Here is an 18,406-nt window from a genome sequence, read left to right as displayed (position 1 = left end):
AATACTTCACTCAGAAGGTAAGAAAAGAAAGTGATATTACATTGCATTCTGAAGCCTTGTTCCCTCTCAGGTTCTCTCAGAGGTAGTACATCAGGGAATACAAACAGTGGGCTAAATTCCAAGAGTGATTCACAGCTACAGCACCTGATCTGACCCCACTCTTGACCTTCTGCTCCACCCTGCTCTCTCTCCTCTTTACCTCCATCTTTTCTGAATAAGCACAAGACTTGATGGGACTGACCATTATCTCAGCCCATCCTACCCTTATACATGTTAAACTCATCATCATTTGGGCTACCATCCTAGAAAAGATGCCTATCCTTTCCTCCTGTCTGTCTGTAAACAGAGGAAAGATGATTTATTTTCATGGTATTTCACATGGTTTTATTCCAGACAAGGATCTTGCTAAGATAAAACCAACATAACCTTCAAAAATATTTCCCTAGTATGACTAGTCTGGTGATGGGCTAGACAGTAAAAATGAAGGCTGCGAACACTGCAATAACCCTTAAGCCACTAGAACAGTTTGTATGGTATACTTTTTTGGCAGGAAATTGTCTTGTTTTTTTTTCATCCAGGTTTAGTGTCTGGAAAGGAAATCCTTACTTTTAAGCTGGACTGAGATGCACCTGTCATTGGTGACAAGGTTTTTGTTTTTTTTTTAATACCACTTGCTGTGGAGGCAGAGGTACAATTAATTTAGCAGTCTTGCAGAAAGCCACAGTGGAAGATACTTATTTTGTTACTGTCCATTTTTCACCTTTGTGGCTTCAGCATCATTTCTCAAACAAGTGCTGAATTTCACAGCATTACACATTGTACCAAGAACATACTCCTTATCCAATCTTTTGAGCATTGGGAAAAAAACCCTAAACCAACAAAAACATAACAGAGCCATGTTTTTTGTTTAGTTTTTTCTTTTTAGAGGAGAAGTTGTACTCATTCTTTATCTACAGTCTGAACAAGGAGAGGTAAAGTACTTGACACTTGCCAATAATAAGCTTTGTTTGCCCCTGTTGAGTGTTAATTGAATATATTATCCTGGAATCCCTCTCTCTTGATTTAATGTCCTGATTAATTTCTCTTGATTAATTCCCCATATCCCTCCATGACAAGTCCCTTTGGTGCTACTCAGCTATGTTGACCTCCAGCAGGCTACATGAAGTCCACAGAGGGTGGAAAAGAGGATGACAGAGGAACCTTGTAATGGATGGACAATGGCATTAGATGAGACAGCAAAGACACAATACGAAGTAGATCATGAGGTTTTGTATGGAGCACCAGCTTTGGGTATGAAGGGTTATGATGATCTCAGTACAGATGCTGAGAGAGCTCATGAATTAAGTATCCAGCCCAAAGGTGCCCTAGAGATTATTTCTGGCAACGAGAAATATTGGAAGACAGGAACAAACTTCAGGAAATCTTTAGGAGGCCTTGAACAACCTAGACACAGCCCAAGAACCAAATGGTTACCTTAAAATGGAAGCATGGCATCTCTATCTTTGCAGAGCATAGGAACATGCTTTGCATTTGGACAGAAGCTGGTGAGAAAGCAAGCCCTTGGACACCCCTCTAATGAAACAAAATACTTTGCAGAAAATCTCCACAGTAACACTTCGGTAAATTAAGGAAAATTACAGATTTGCACGCCAGCAAACAGATCAGAATACAAATCATAATAAATTTCACTCTCTTCCTTCAGTAATCTTTCTCAACATAAAGATTAAGTAATAGATTAGTTCTATGTATTATCAGAATTTGGATGAAAACATTAGTGCAGCAACAGCAAAGTTGAGATCAGTGTAAGTCTGAGAAGGAAGTTCTGCATTATCTTTGGTAGAAAGATGTATATTGAGAGAGTATTGAGGATACAAAATATTTCTCAACATGAAGTAAATGGCTAAATTCTGCCCCACCTGCCGACAAACACGACTGGCAAAAGTGAAGTATTTACACTTTGGTAAGACAAGACAGCCACATGTCTACAAAAGTGCTTCTTCAATCTCTCATTTAAGTCAAATTATCAGAATTAAATTAGATTTTAACAAATGACATAATCCCAAAATCTGCTCTGGTCACTTAGGTTTTTCCAGCCATGACTCACCACACCAAGACATTGTTCTAAAATAATTTCCTTTACCTAGATTTTGAGTTCTGCATTAACTCCTCAACAGACCATTTTTTTTTTTTAATTTTAGAATGGCAAGGTAATGTGCTAATCCCAAAGCTTCTTGATTAATCTCAGAAGATTAATAATGTTTAAGATTTAATACTTGCAACAAGACCCCAAAATGTTATTAAAAATGTGTCATATGCTTCCTTCTTTGGCAGAAAAGAACATTTATTTGCACAGGATCTTTTTGACGGATTCCTAATCACACAACAGATTAAAAGGGGATTTTCCGTTGGTTCGTGTTCAGTTGGTTTTCTCCTCAACTCACCACAGAGGGGAAAAAATCTACTTTGAAAATTAAGGAAAAAACCTATCAATGCAAACAGTAGCTTCCTCTCCAAATTGATACAAGAGAAAACACAAACAGCTCAATTATCTCTTTAAATATTTTTCTAAGATAGCCTGAATTTACTACAGAAAACCTTAAGGAATCAAGCTGTTGCACAGCACAGCTCTGGAAGCCTTTCATTTGGCTACTGGAGCTGACCAGTCAAAGAAACCAGCTGTATATCCAGATCTTTAATTGAAATCTGCTGCTGAGGGGAATTGCTCTGTGCTCTCTGTTGGTTCTAATGGGGCTGCCTAGCAACTGCAGCAACAAGTTTCAGCAAGGTGAAGTCACACAAAACAGTGATTGCCTTTCTGGGCACAAGTTTGTGGAAGTAGGATATTTACTAGTGAGAGCTCTTTAGAGAAGGAACAGGAAGCAAACTGAAATTAGATGATAAATAAAGTATAAATACGACCTCCTTAAAAGTATGCATTTTTAAAAGCATTCATTTGAGTTGACTCAAACCAGCTTTCTATATGTTGTTAACAAGCCTGTGTTTTATCAACTGTTCTTTGAAAGAAATGTTAAAGTAAAATACGAACCTGCAGGACAACTGGATCAGCCATAAAAGTACCAATAAAACCTCAACTGAATTAACTAATGGGTGATTCATCTAATCTCATCTCATTTTAACCAAAAATATATTACCTGGCTATCCATAACTCTAGATGTCTAAGTATTATTTGTGCATTGAGAACAGAATAGTACATTACTCCAAAGCAAACTTCCCCTGCATCTGAATTTTTCATGTTGTACTTTTAAAACAGCAATAACAACAAGGCACATCTGTACTGTGGTTGAGAGTTGATGTTGATGCTCTGTTATAAAGGGTCCTACTGGGTAAGATTCATTGGGGTACATGTACACAATACAACTTTATTCATGACGAAAATACCAACTTGCAAACAACAGGAAAAAAAAATGCAAAACCATCATGATGGCCCTAAATCCAAAGGGCCAAAGATGCCCTTTGCAAAATTTTGTGCTAAAAGAAGGCAAAACCATTCTGAACTTTCAAATACAGAGAAGTCACTCTAGTAAAGGAATAAGAAATGTTGTACAATAAGGTTTTAGACTCCTGAGAATGTTTTTGTAATGTTCAAAGAACTAGACTCAATAGACGCTTCTAACAGCATGATTTAATAAATGTATTTTAAGAAGCAAAAACATTTTTTGATGCATTTCTTCTTGTCTTTAATGCCTTTCTTCTTGTTATTTAAGAGCTATAAAGCCACTGGTGCCCTACAACACACATTAATACCTTCTAATTATCACAGCTGAATAATCAAACAATGTGCATCTCTAAAGTTCTGCCTTCCTTTAGCAGAAAATCCAAGTCAGGAGAATTAATTTTAAAGGATTTACAGAAGCAACTCATACTATCAATATCTGTGGTGCAAACTCACATCTTTGTTCTGCTCTATCTTGCTCACTCTATCGCTTTTTGAATTTGCTATAAAAGCTAAATTAGGTCTCAGGGGCACTGCACGACTAAACAAAGATTTCTTCTAGCCCATCGTGATGGAAGTAAATGTACTCAGGAGGGAGAAGTACTGAAAGGAGAGGCTAAACTCCCTCCCCCAGTTCTCCCATCTTTAACACATAATTCTTTACAAAATCACTCACTCATACACTTGCCCCCCTGCTTGTAGTCTTCTCTCTTTCTCAGAAATTCAGCCAGATGAATGTACTGAACTGGAATACTTTTTTCTCTTTTTGGCATAACTTGCTAAGCTATTTCACCATTTACATGATTCCTTCTACAATCTCTTCATGGATATATATATATATATATATATGTGTGTTTACATATATATGTTGAAAATACTTTCTCTTTTTTAATACATACTCTTTTCAGCATTGAGACAGCTATTTGAAGAGGATATATCCACAGTTCAACCTGCAGCCCTATTACGACAATAATTTCATTTTTCAACTCAATTTTCTATCTCTGAAATCTTAGAAGGTTGTGATACGCCTGAATACAATACTTTTGACAGAAAAGTCCCTAGTAATGAGAAATGTCCAAAGATCATTTATAAGAAGCACGTAACAGAATAGGGACTCTCATGTTTCTACAGTAGATTGCAAAGCTTATTGTAAAACACAAGATCCTCTTTATTTTATATAAAATTCTAATGCTCCTGTCATTCCTGTTGTTAACTTGGTGTATGCCTGGTTGAGTCTTCAGAATTTTCATAAAACTTGTGAACTTTATAACAGCAGAGTCAAATTCAGCATCTATCTACAAGAAGCAACCCGAGATATTTTACATATTTGTTACGTACTACTATGTTTTATTCACATATCTTACTTCAGAAGCCAATGTCTTCTACCACATGCAACAATTTAATATTAATGATAGACAAAGAAACTGTATACAGATTACAGATGAAGGTTCAACACCAGGTCAGTAGTGACTGAGCAAAATAAAAATGCCATGGCACTTGGTGGCCTGCATGAAGTAAGCTGGTGGTGTCAATCCAGGCCTCAATGGACTTTGTTCATCAGAAAGGAAAAACAAAACCCACCACATAGCACTAATTGGCACCCCTGTTGGCGCTGTCACCGGCTAGGCCAAGGTTCTAAGAGCCACAGGAAAAGGGTCTTTCAAGGTCACTGTTGAGGCACAATAGGGAAAATGCATGGGAGAGAGGGAGCTCCACTGCCATGGGCAGTTCAGCTCCTGAGACCTCCATTAGGTCTGCACCAAACAAGATCAGCCTTACAAGGACAATCAGTCAACTCACCAATTCAACTACTTGCATACCAAAAACTCCTTCAGGAAGAGGTGTTAAACCTTTGCAGGGTACAGAAGAAGCATCAATCTGGCACCTTTTCTAGTAAAGAATACACCATCTGTGAAGGCACTAGAGAGCAAGCCCCCTAGCAAAGTTTCAATTTAACTGATTTGACAAAATTTCATAGTACAAAAAGTTTTGGCATTTTTTCCTTACTGTACAAAGATGCTGACTGTATCTGCAATAGAAGGGGAACTATTCCTCTACCTGTCATAGAGGTAGAAACGGCCATGTAGGAGAACAAAATAAATAAACAACACAACTCAATATGGGTTTTTGGCTTTCTTGTACATGAATATTTGGTAAATGTCACTACAGAAAGCATTAATGAGTGTGTGTAACTACAGATTGGTATGGAGAGTTACAAGCTCTTCTCCAATCTTCCTTTCTAATAACTAAAAAACAGTGTGGAAGGTTCGTGTTTCAAATTCACCCTTAACACCTATTCAATAGCCTTTTTCTATGAAGTCTTCCACTATACCTGTGACAGAAGCAGCTCACAAAATTAGGAACCACAAAGACTAAAGAGTATGAAACATACCAAGAAGCAATAAGTCATCAAAGAGCAGTAGAGTCGGGAACTTAAATGAATACAGCACAAAAAAATTTAAAAGGTGAACTGCAATAAAAGACAAAACTAATAAACACACATCAGAACAACTGCTTTGGTCTAAGAGAAAAATCTAATATACAAATAGGATTGGAACATGGCATTTTATTTCCTCTTTCCCATCTTCATTATAAACTACAAAAATACATAGATATTTAAGGTAAGTTTGTATGCATAGATGTGCATATATCTGCTGTTGTAAATGGAAAGGTTTTTTTAAATTCATATAATGGGAAAACCACACTATTTAATTTTTAAGGGATTGTTAAACCATTTTATGCATAATTGTATCAAAATATCACCTATTCCCTCAAGAAAGATGAAACATTTCTATACATACGTCTAAAATCCAAACCCGTTTCAGTTACCTTTCTGAGCAGCAAGTAAGATACTGTTTAGTGCTCCTTAAGATATCCTTAACAGTCAGCTGCTAGGCAATGATTAGTAGTTCCACAGAAAGAGCCATATTCCTTAAATGAAATATAACTCCTAAACATTTTATATTATTCCTGACAGTAAACTAAGGAAGTAAACTTCTTCTTGTTTCACAGTGAATCATGTATCAAAAATGCTATTTTGGAGATTATGAAAAATCACAATATACATTTAATAGCATTTGTCTTCCTGAAATGATTTTATCCTGCTCCTCATTTCTGCCCAAAAGATAATGTAGGTGAATGGTGGGTCAAAATCTAACACATTTCTAAACATTTCTGTAACAGCATAAAGACTTTCCTCTGAGACATTCACCCTCCTCTAGCTCAACTGATCCTAAGAAAGGATGAAATAGATGTTAACAGATGACAGCTTGGCTCTCTGCCTGTTTTATGCTTAAGACTTACAGAAAATTCCAGGAAGGATGTGGGAAATCAAGGGATTTCATGTAAATGTACCTCCTACACTACCAATGTAGTTTTCTGAAAATTGAGATATTTTTCTTTTCTCTTATAGAGAGTTCTGCAATTGTTTGGTTCTGTAATAACTTCTGTGGGTCTGCTACAGAAGGAAAAGTTAGTCAAGGTTATATACTTAAAAATCACTCTGCTCTTGTAGAAACGTAGAGCATCACATGAGCATTCCCCGTTTATCTTCTCAGCATGGAAAACAGATTTAAAGATGTTATTTCTGCTTTACAAAAGAATGTTATGCTGTAATCAGACTGAATGTTATCTCTTTACTGCTACACATTTCCACCATCTCCAGAAGTTAAAATCTACACAATAGATCATTGTTAAAAGACAAAACAAACAAACAAAAAAATAAAATTGAAAAATACTCGTATATTCTTTTACCAGACAAGATAAAAAGCAGGTTCTGGCAAGCAAGATACAGCTGCAAGGACCTCTTCTATTTTCAAGGCTACAGGCATACAAATGCAATAGAGGTACATGACGGAAATATAGCCTGGCCAAGGTTTAAAAAACTATTTCTTCTCTACAGCATATCCCAAACAAAGGTAAACTAAAAGAAACAAAAGGTTGAAAAGAACAAAGTAACTTTCTGTAACACGCAGAGCTGTATGATGCATGGTCTACAGAACCAATTACACATTTTCTGACAAGCGAATGAAGTTCAGTGTCAAGTGCTTTCCTGAGTGTACTGCTTTTCAACAAAAGTGACAGAAAAAAAAATACAGAGAAAGATAGAGGGACAGGAATATAATTGGAAAATAGAAAAGAAACCCCCTAATTTGATTTGATACAGAGTTTGAAAAGATCAGATTTGGACATATTTTGCAAATGACATTTTAATTTCCTGAAATACTAACTTGGCTGAAGTGCAGTGACTGCCAAACTTGTACAGACAGCTTACATAACTGTATATGTGATGTTCCAACTCGCAGCACTCTTGAGTAGCATAGCTCTAGATATACATAGTTAAATGAATGGGAAAGGATGTCTAATGTTAGTGTTTAGCTGAATACCAAACAGTTTGAAGACCCATTAAAACAAATCTACTTGGAACACCAAGTAATAGAAAGTAGCACAATGAATACATTGATATTGTACATTCATACTTTTCCTTATTTCTCTTCTTTGCTTATATTACTTACACTTTTCTCTCTCATTTTTAACAGCATGTCCACTGTAGTTAAGTCCTTCTGCAATGAGTGGAAACTGAAAAGTCCAGTACTTTGTAGTACAGGACTGTTCACACAGAAAACCCCTTCCATTTCCTTAGTCTTCTGTTTTATATCCTGTTGTTTTCCTTTACATTTCCACTCACTTCTTGCACATCACTCTCTCTCCTTCAAAACAGCACCCTTTCTATTTAGTTTGGTTTTTATACAAATTCACCATCTTTTTTGCTCTTCATTTTCTCTTAAATGTTAAAGCATACATTTCTCTCCTGCAGTTTTATGATACAGCTGGTACAATCTTTTTCTTCTCAATTCTGTTGAAGCCTGAAAATAACTTGCTGCAAAAGGTCTTATTTCATGTTCTGTTTTCGTGGTACTCCCACTAGAGTTTGTAGGAATTGCTGATTTAGAACACATCTTGGTACATGGTGTTTTCAAAAATACATACTGGAATTTTGGTAAACTCAAATCAATGATAAACAAAGAAAGTAACTTCTGCATAGGCACCTGAATTAAGACAGCACAAGTTCTCTCCCTTCTTATCCACTGAACTCAAAAGTGATTAGCTCTCCCATTTTCTGAAAATCAGTGGGCTGTAAACAACCAGTGAGACATATTGTACCATGAGTTTTGCAGTAAAATGGTCTGGCCAAGTCTATAGAGAATTCTGTTTCAAAAGTAAAGATACATAAATCTGCAGATAAGATTTCACTCAGTTGATATAATATATATTTGCTTGAAACACTGTCACATAAGAAAAGTTTCTCAAAAAAATCTTTGTGCAATTATTGTTGCTGATCAGAATGTCAGTGCAGATATTGTATGCAATGTTTTCTTCAATACTTTTGTTTCTTTTTTTTAAATAATACATTAATTATGAATTAAATTATGCCTAAATTATGGAGGTTACTGGATACTTTTGAGGTTTCATCTTTAATATTGTAACGCCTGCCACGAGACTGGTAACGCCTTTATTCTCTATCAGCTCTGAATAAAGATTTTATTTTCATAATCATATAGAATTGTTTTCCAAGTTGTAGTGGAACATGATGTTGACATACTTTATGCCATGGATCAATTTGTAGTTTAAGTTATTCTCAATGGATAATAATCAACCATACTTTGCCTCCACTGACGTTGTTTTATTCTTCTTCACTATTCTGATTAATCATGTGAGAGATTAATATAAAATGAATTTTCCAAAATTTGCTATGGCTAAGAGGAAACTAGTATTCTAATTAAAATGTATAGATTTCTGAATGATAAAATTTTGTAAAAACGATGCTAATTTTTACTTTTTTTTTTTCAATATTATGCAACATTACTTTTAAGTGCTAATCTATTTGGCATATCTAATAAAGATTACTGGTGCAGTACTGCTTACATACTACCTATAGTATGATATCTATTATAGGTTTCCATTCATTAAACAAAACAGTTAAGCTGGTGTTTCTTGTATCACCTTTCCATTTCCATACATATTTCTATAGAGAGAATGATTTGTGTCATTTAAAAGAAGCCTGGTTTGCTAACAGATACTAGTAATGATCAGTACTTGGATCACTTGTGTAATGCACTGAAGGAATACAATGATAGGTTTAATATAAATTCCTACAGAAACTAAAATAATCTCTGCTTGGTCATCAGTGGAACTTTCTCCCAAAGAAAAGTTTCTTTTCTCCACAAAGATGAAGGTATTGTGCTTTATTAATGTATTCTTCTCTAATGCCATTACTTCTCTGTGCCACTAGACTGTGCTGCATTTGTTCACATTTATGCTGCCATTGCATTTGAATATCTGGCCTCAGTTCTTGTACAAGGTCTCTCAGTTCATTCCAATTAAATAATAAATAAATTCATCGTAAAAATATTGCACAAAATCCCCCAAACAATGTGCATTGAAGTAAACAATGCTTTTCATAGCCAGTTGCCACTTCATTCTTCTTCTAGACAGACAAATATAAAAAGGAAACAACAGATCATTGGTTTCACTACTTTGTCAGGACCTGAAATATAACATTTACTTTCATTTTTCCATCTTATTTAGAGAAACAAAACTAGTGCTGCACTTTTGACATGTACAAACGATCAAGGAAAAATGTACTAGCAGCAAAGCATCAGGAATTCCAAAAAGCATTTCTGTGGCAGGCTCTTAAATCAAAAAGTTAACTGGTAGCAGTTTATCATCATCTAGTAAAATCAGACAAATTTTTCAAGAACGAAAGAGAAGACAACATGTATGAATATCTCTAAACAGCACTTTTAATGCAAATATTGTCCTTAATTTCATTAAACCCAGTTTTACACACTTCACATATAGTAAATTCACTAAACTGTCCTCCAAAAGATTCTTATTTCCAATAAATCTTTTGGAAAATTATTTACTCCACAGTTCTCAGTCTGCTAGCTAACAAAGAGATACATGCCATCAACTTCAGGTTTGAGTCTATTGCTTTCAAATATCTTTGAAATAAGTGTGCAATGCACGCTAAATAATCTAACCTCTGCAAACTATCAAAGTGCATAAAGTCTACCACACTTTACCTCCTGTTATAGTGGGAATAGTAATTTAAGAGTTGCTGATTTATAAGCAGCCTTGTCTTTACTTTTTACATTTGAAGTTTTTTTTTTATGAGAACCATAATTTCACCTGAGACCAACAAAACACAATATGCTACCCTCTTGACAGCTCATTATTTTGACAGTAGACTGAACTGCAATTTAACAATTTCTTTTTCTTTGTATTCTTTTGATCTAGCTTTCCCCCCCCATGAACACCCTCACTCAGAAAAGAAAAAACCAACAACTGAAAGTTGTAATAAATACATTACTTATAAGAGTAAAGACATTTTTAGTCTAAAGGATTACTTCAGAGAATGAAAAAAAATTAAATGCAATGGGAATGGATGTGTTGCTTAGAAATGTTACTTTGAAGGGTAAAGTCAGTTATAAATAACACGGATTAATGAACTAGAAACATGACTCTTAAAAAGAATAACTTTCTTGTGATAGGTGTTTGCTATGTTCAGGAAACCTAAGTGACCCAATGACCATGGATAACTAAAAGGAAGCAATTAAATGTGAGACCACCTCAAGAACAACTGTAAATAGACAAACTGCTTTAAAGACTGACTTTATAACAATTATCAAAATTAATCTTAAAATTATACTCAAATTTTAAGTATGGTGCAGTACTGCTTACATGCTCAAATGCTTATTACCCTATGCAGCATATTAATACCTAAATATATTACAAATATATGTATTTTCTTAATCTTTACTTCAAGATTGATTTGGTCATTATTTACCAGCAACAATGCAGTAATGAGCATAAGCATAATAATTAATCAAAATAGTTTATTGATAATTAACAGAAGAATGTTTTGGAATACTTTTTATGTCAGCATTAGCTGAGCAAACATGCAGCACGTTTACCAACATCCCTTTCCAGCAAATATTTATATAGCCAACAGCTGTATTCAAGCACCTAAGCCTAATATGCAGTTAGGAGCAGAAGGTGATTTTATTGTTATTGAAATTTCAGGGCAAGAAGACTTTTTTTAACATGGCATGCTTCTTACGATGTTGATTCCCTGTAAGCCTTGATAATCATTCATGCTGCTTACAATCTCAAGTCACTGAGTTTCCAAGGGACCCAGAACAAACAGCCTCAAATTCAGCTTGCCTTATTTACGACAATAGTCCCATCAAAATCTCACTGAACTACTCACATAAAGAAGGCCCATGATAACTCTTCCTAAATGAGTTTGTCTGTCAAACAAGGATAATTACTTGATGCTTAGTCTTTAATGAGTATGTGGTTTTAAATGGTCATGATCCAGATAAACATAAGATTTAAAAAATCTATTGCATTTTTGTGCAGCAATAAAAGTGTAGATCCCTCCACGAAAATGGTGTAGATGCATTTTAATTGGCAATTCATCAAAATAATTCACAATTAGCAGCAAAATAACATTTATGTCAAACTAAATTAGTGTATATATTTGTAGCAGAGGCAGAAACAGCTGTTATTCTGTTTGCATAAATTTTCAGCAGAATGTGTCTGGCAAAGTTAAGTGTGAACATTTCTGATTTATAAAAAATAGTTCCAAGACTGCAAAAATGCAGAGGGCCAAATGTCCTATTAATAGGACCACTCAAGTGAGTAAGCACTGTGCAGTTAAACAAGGACCAGGCCATCACAGTTGTACTGTATTCTCAATCTTGTGCATAAATTAGAGTTTTCAATACGCTCATGAAAGCAATATTAGAAACAAAAAGGAAAACGGCACAATCCAAAAAGCACCTTCTGTCTGCCACTCCCAGTGACACTGTGTGATATCTTACTCTCAAAGCTGCACTGCAGACTTTGCCCAGACTGCATACAGAATTGGAAGGAACAACATTGAACTTCATAAACACGAAGCACAAAGAACAACATTTTGACATCTATAGCTTGTCTATGAAAGTCATTATGAAAAGCCCCAACTGTGCTAAATGTACAAGCTGTTAAAAATGCTCTTTAAAGAAACTGATTTTAAATTCAAATGTATCAGGTTTTTAAAATTTACACGTTGGTTTAAGTTGATATACAAGGTTTATTACTAAGCTCAACAGCAAGTGATCTAGGACAGCATCTTAGAACTGTAAAACTAACACACTACTATTACTTCTTGACTGTGTAGCAATGCTCAAACTTTCTTCTTTTTTTTTCCAATAATTTTCATTTTGTCCTAAGTAACTACAACTGTTTATTTATATAACTACTAATTTACTCCAATTTATCATAAATACTGTTAGAACACCCGTGATTTCCCTCATTAAAAGCAAAATGGACAGGGTCATGGGTTGAAAGGGCAGCCTATGGACAAGAGGGCTGGTTAACATAACTCATTATACTATTGCACTGATGAAACTCATTTCTATTCAGTTGATAATTAGTTTCATGAATATTTACTCCTCTGTGCATCTTCAGCTACAAAGCATACATTCTTCAATTTCATAGCACAGACCTTGATTTCTGTGAATTCACTGCACTCTGCTTGAGAGATGGGAAAAGGATTTCTTGGATTGCTTGGGAATATTTCACTCCTTTGATTTGTTTTTCTTTATCAGGTAACCAGTGCCTGCACTACGGCAATCCTAGCTCCTTGAACTGATTAACAACACTCGGTACCACTGAAGGTACACTTTATCCATATGTTTCTGAATAGGTATATGTCACTATCACATATATAGCAATACCTTTGATGCCATGCTGAAGACTTTCCATAAATTAGCACAAGTATGCTTTTAACACAGATTATGACTTCCAGAATTCTTGCTTACTCAGAATGTATGGGTTATTTTCATCTGAAAGATTTACTCCCCAAATGCTGCTAACAGTTTTAAACCACAAAACACAATTTTAATGACCTCTACTTGAAATCATGACTGTATTGTTAAATTGGACAATCATACCAAGTTACTGCTTCTCACCATATTTGTAAAGGACCAATGGTGGATGCCTGACATTCTCCATATCACAAAAGAGAAATTGTTTCCAGCCAATAAACATGATATTTTCATAGTTGTTAAGTTAACAGCCACCAGATTTTTTTCTATGAAAAACAATTTTGTCATTAAAAAAATTATATGATAAAAATTCTAATGGTATTAAATCAGATAGCTTTCTTTTGATGAAATTTCATTCTGTACTTCACTCCTGCCCCTGACACTGTAGCATAATACAACAGTTAAGATAATGGAAGATATCATTTGGAATGTAAGTATGATGAAATGTAAAGTAAAAGCATTGCTGAGGTACAAATAAGTTCTCACCCTTCTGGTTTAATTTTTGTTCATTCTAGAGAGGTGTATATTGACTGTACATGTTTGTATTTTTGATTATGTGAGACAGTAACAGTTTATTACTGACTCATGATTTTCTAAGCATTTACTGACATTTATTAAAATTTTACCTGCAAAAGCCTGACACCAGAAACTTGTATTCTATCACATATCAAGGAGTCTCAGTGAAGTCAAATAACATTACTCAGTTTAGTATTAGCTGGATGCACTACACTGTGATGACAAATAGGTTTTGCTATGGTGGGGTAAGGTCTTAAGTCTGTCAAAATCAGTAGCTCTCCCTTATCATATTTTCTTTAAATAGTCAATGCGTTCATTGACATATTTTAGGATATTAATGTTACATATTCCAAATAGAGTTGCATTTACTTTTCCTGGAACAACTTGTGAAATAATTTTCCTTTGAGTTAATGAGTTTATAAAGATTCCATGTACTCATTTATAAAATTAAGGAGAACTTTCTTAGTTATTCAGACTATTTGTATATGTTACTTAATAAGCTCTCTCAGAAATACTGCAGCTAGGATTTGTTTGACCACACTTTTCTAATTCCTTACAAATATTTTAGTGATGCTAAAAAAATAGAGTAACTATGTAACATCATATAACATGTATTATTCCTGACACCAACAAGAGAAAACTACATAGAAAAACTTGCTCAAATACCTTGGCTTCAGGGTTTTGTGGAGTGCCTTTTCTTGAAAGCATAAAACAAAGTTTTTTAGTATGATTTCCAACTACAAGTTTAAATATTACTTTTTCAATAATAGAGTACCTGGGTATGACCAGTTTAATGTCACTTTCACGATTCAAATTGTTGAGACCACAAACTTGGCTTTTGTGTATGTAGAGGTACTATGTTCCCAGAGTAAAAGTAGGTGTCATGACATTGATTTTTTGCCACAGTGGTTTTTCCATATTTGCATATCAGATGCATTATATGCAGAATTGACTAACTTGTAATAGCTTTAAACTTTACAAATCAGTTTAATAAAAATTAAATGCAAGAAAAAAAATAAATTTCTTTTTTTAGTTACACAGCTCAATAATTTTAGTGCATTTTCTGTCCTCTTTTTCTAAAAAATATAGTGAAGTACACCTTCTATGCTCTTAACTCCCTCACAGGATGCTTTCAGAAGTGGGACAGATGGAAGGAAGATTGTGACAAATGCTCACTGTAGGTTTCTTTTATACCTATGTTTGCCTTTATAAAATAGAGCCAAAAAAGTTATCAACTCCAAAACCTCCCATTTCCAGTTCAGAAGGAAATATCCAATGAGAGCTCCAAAGCAACAAATGCTCAGTCTCCTATACATTGTTCTGATGTAAGGCAGCATGGCTATGAATGCTCAAGAGGATTTAAATCAAGATTTGAAGTACAGAAAATTATTATTTGGTATAGGACATGACCAATAGGACATGACCGATGACTGTAATGTACGGGCACAATAGCTGAGGTTACCCCAAAGCTAGTTGTGCTTCCACGGGATGGGGTGATTGACAGCCCCTGTGACTGTCCAGTGCTTTGGGATGCAGCAGGTAGTAACACAAGTTGGGAATTTTCAGAAGCTCTTTAGCCTCCATTTCAATGTGGGGTGGGTAAGAAACACAGCAGTGCCCATACATCCCAGGCATGTTGCACTGACTGCATCCCACTGCACCTTGGAAGGATTGCAGCTCAGCTGGGAAAGTTTGGAGGAAGAGCTCACATGTACAAGACAGAGAGCTTCCTCCTTCAAACCCAACAACAAAACAACTACACCTTCGCAAGAAGGCTTACAGTTCTCTAAAAGCACAAAATCACAGAAGCTCACAATCTGTGAACTGTGATACTCATTAATTTCCTCTATTTGGAAAGACACAAATGCAACGGACAGATGCTCAATGAACATACAATGTTCTTATTCATTTGAGAGGGTGGTCAAGCACTGCTGTCATGTCAATTTAAAGATGATGCAAAGCATCAGTTTAGTAACCTCTTGCACATGAGTTTTGTACAAAGATGAAAGTTGCATGTTTGTTGTTTTCTCCTCCCTCTATCCCAGCCCTTCTCCCCCACCTGTAAATTCCCTATTGAGCAAGCATAAATACAATGCAAATATAAATTTGCATTCTAGGGCCAGAGCTACAATTTTTCACAAACATTAGGTGATAGCACAGGTTAAGGGGTGGCAGTGCTGGGGCACATCCCACAAACGATGCCACCAGGTGCGCAACGAGATCTGTCTCCCTCTCCCTGCCCAGCACCACTTGGCCGTCCTGGGCCTTGTTTAAAAGGAAAAGGTCAGAGAAGAGGGAGGACATTTCACTTCACCCTTGCCAAGAGGGTATCCTGCACTCCACAGAACGGGCTGACCCGAGGTGGGGGAGGAAAAGCTTGGGTGCTGTGGCTCAGGTGGACAAACTGCCCACAAAAACAGGAGACATGGCTCTTGCCAAGGGGCACTGGGTGGGCTTGTTTCGAAAATAACCCCCACTGACCTGCACTGGAGGAGCTCCAGCGGTGGGGAGGGGAGGAGAAAATACCAAACCAACCACAAAAGACCAAAATCCCACAAACAATAACAACACAACAAAACAAAAAAACACAAAACCCCCAAGCAAACAAACAAACAAAAAAAAAACCACAAAAAAAAGAACACCAAGAAAAAAAAAACACAAACCCCTCAAACAAGAAGAAAAACCCCAGCCCAAGTAGCAAAGCTGCAATAGAGGCCGCTTTACAGAATTGAGCGTTTTCTCTCAATTTCCTGTTACTCCTAAGAAAAACATTGTTAAACAAATTCCTGCCAGATGGCCCACAGCGAACACCCTGAGAAAGCTGGGGGAAAGAAGGCTTTTTAAGTTGATCTGCACAAATGTCACAGTTACAATTTCTTGATAGCAAATTACAGGCGCACGTGATTTGTTAGAACTGTTAACGCACGCTCTAACAGTAGCTGGCATCCCAAAAGCTGAAATCTTAACTAGAAGTTCTTTCTAGCGCGTCTCCAGTCATTAAAGCAAACCGGAGACCCCGGAAATCTGCACGCGATGTCGCTGTCAACCCGGAGCGTGTCCCTCTCCTCGTAAGGCCTTCTCCTCCGTTCCAAGACCCCGATAGAGACTACTTTTTGTCCCTCTACCACGCCGACGGGTGAGGCAAGCAGCTGCCCTGAAGAACTGGGCGATAAAAAGGAATGTGGAAGATGGGGGGCGAAGGAGTTGTGCAACCCCCGCCAATGCCCGAGGCTGGCAGGGGTTGTTCTTGCCCCAGTGCCAGTGGTCGCCTGACCCGGAGATGGGGCCCCAGCAGAGTCTGGCTCTGGAGACATGGAAACAACGCATTCCCACGCCTTCCGCAACCCTCCACACCCACCTGGGCGCCCGGCAGCAGCATGCAGCCCCCCCTCCAGCCCCAGAGGACAAGCAGCCCAGCAGCTCTCCATTCCTGAAGGTGTCCCGTCCGTGAGGATGCCGTGTGTTCTCCTACGGGACCCACAGCGGGTAAGGCTGCCCTTCACGACAGGGCTGCGCAGGCGGCACAGGGTGGGGGGCCGAAGAAACCTGCGGGCACGGTGAGGGAGTTCCCGGGCAGCGGAACCCTTCCCGTCCAATTAGCAAGCCATGGGGAATGGGGATCCCCAGGCGGCATGCCGGTTGGGGAATAAAGCTATGCCAGCGAAAAAGTCCAAGTAAAAACTTTTGTAGAGCGAAGGGAAAATCTCTCTCCGTGATGACAGTGACCCGCGACGAAGCTGCAGGGTTCTGCCGTACGGGACACCTGCCGAGGGCCAGCGCGCCCCGTGGGCGGCTGTAAATGGGGACTTCACGGCACGGATACTGTCAACCACCCTCCTGCCTGGCCGCCACGGGCCAGGGCTGCGCCAGGCTACCTAGCACAGGTACGTAAGGGGTGTCCACCCACCCTCTACCTTGGGCTGCGTCGCGGCCCCCGCGGATGCGGGGATCACGCCGCCGGCAGCCACGCCGGCAGGCGGGTGCGAGCCATCAACTTTCTCCCCCGGACCGTCTCCTCCAGCACGAAACCTTCTCTCCAGCCCCCTCTACAGCAGCTCTCCCAAAAAAGAGCCGACCCCCCCCGGCCCGCTTACCTCGCATGGTGTTGGCTCCCCGCTCCGCGCAGTCATGAAGCTGGGAGCCCGGGAGCCGCACCGCACAGATCCCGTCTCAACACCCGCGAAGGCGGCAGCCGCCGCAGCTCTGCTCTGCCGGGAAAACCATACCTCCGGGGCGGCTCCGCGGGGCGCGGCTCCGCGGGCTGCCCGCCACCGGGCGCAATCCTCCGGGGCGGCCGCCCCGCGACTGCCCTCGCGGAGCCTCTGCGGGGGTCGCCCGGGCGGCGGAGCGGCGGCGGGTGGCTGAGCAGGGGAGGAGGAGGAGGAAAGGAGTTACGTTAGGAAAAAACAGGAAAAACACGCGGAGGCAGAAGAGAGGAGGGTGCGCGTGGATGGGAGAGCATGTGCGCTTTCACATGACAACGGCGCCCCTCAGCAGCTCCCCGGTGCGGATTTCCACTGCGCAACCACAGGGACGCGCGGAGAGAAAATGAGACCCAGTG

At 38.2% G+C, this 18,406-nt stretch overlaps 1 protein-coding gene across 1 annotated transcript in view; it reads right to left on the bottom strand.

Moving 5' to 3' along the window:
* RORB (RAR related orphan receptor B) overlaps positions 1-18,370 on the bottom strand; it is a 145,003-nt gene extending 126,633 nt beyond the window's left edge. The window contains exon 1 of the mRNA XM_027662887.1: positions 17,940-18,370. Within this exon, the coding sequence (XP_027518688.1) occupies positions 17,940-17,946 (7 nt within the window). The 5' untranslated portion in view covers positions 17,947-18,370. The remainder of the gene's footprint in view (positions 1-17,939) is intronic.
* Positions 18,371-18,406: the final 36 nt, after the last annotated feature.

This window comes from Corapipo altera, unplaced genomic scaffold, assembly GCF_003945725.1.
Source record: "Corapipo altera isolate COAL_440 unplaced genomic scaffold, ASM394572v1 61167, whole genome shotgun sequence".
Classification (NCBI taxonomy): Eukaryota; Metazoa; Chordata; class Aves; order Passeriformes; family Pipridae; genus Corapipo; species Corapipo altera.
Note: the sequence above shows the minus strand (reverse complement) of the source record. Positions and strands in the feature narration are given on the sequence as shown.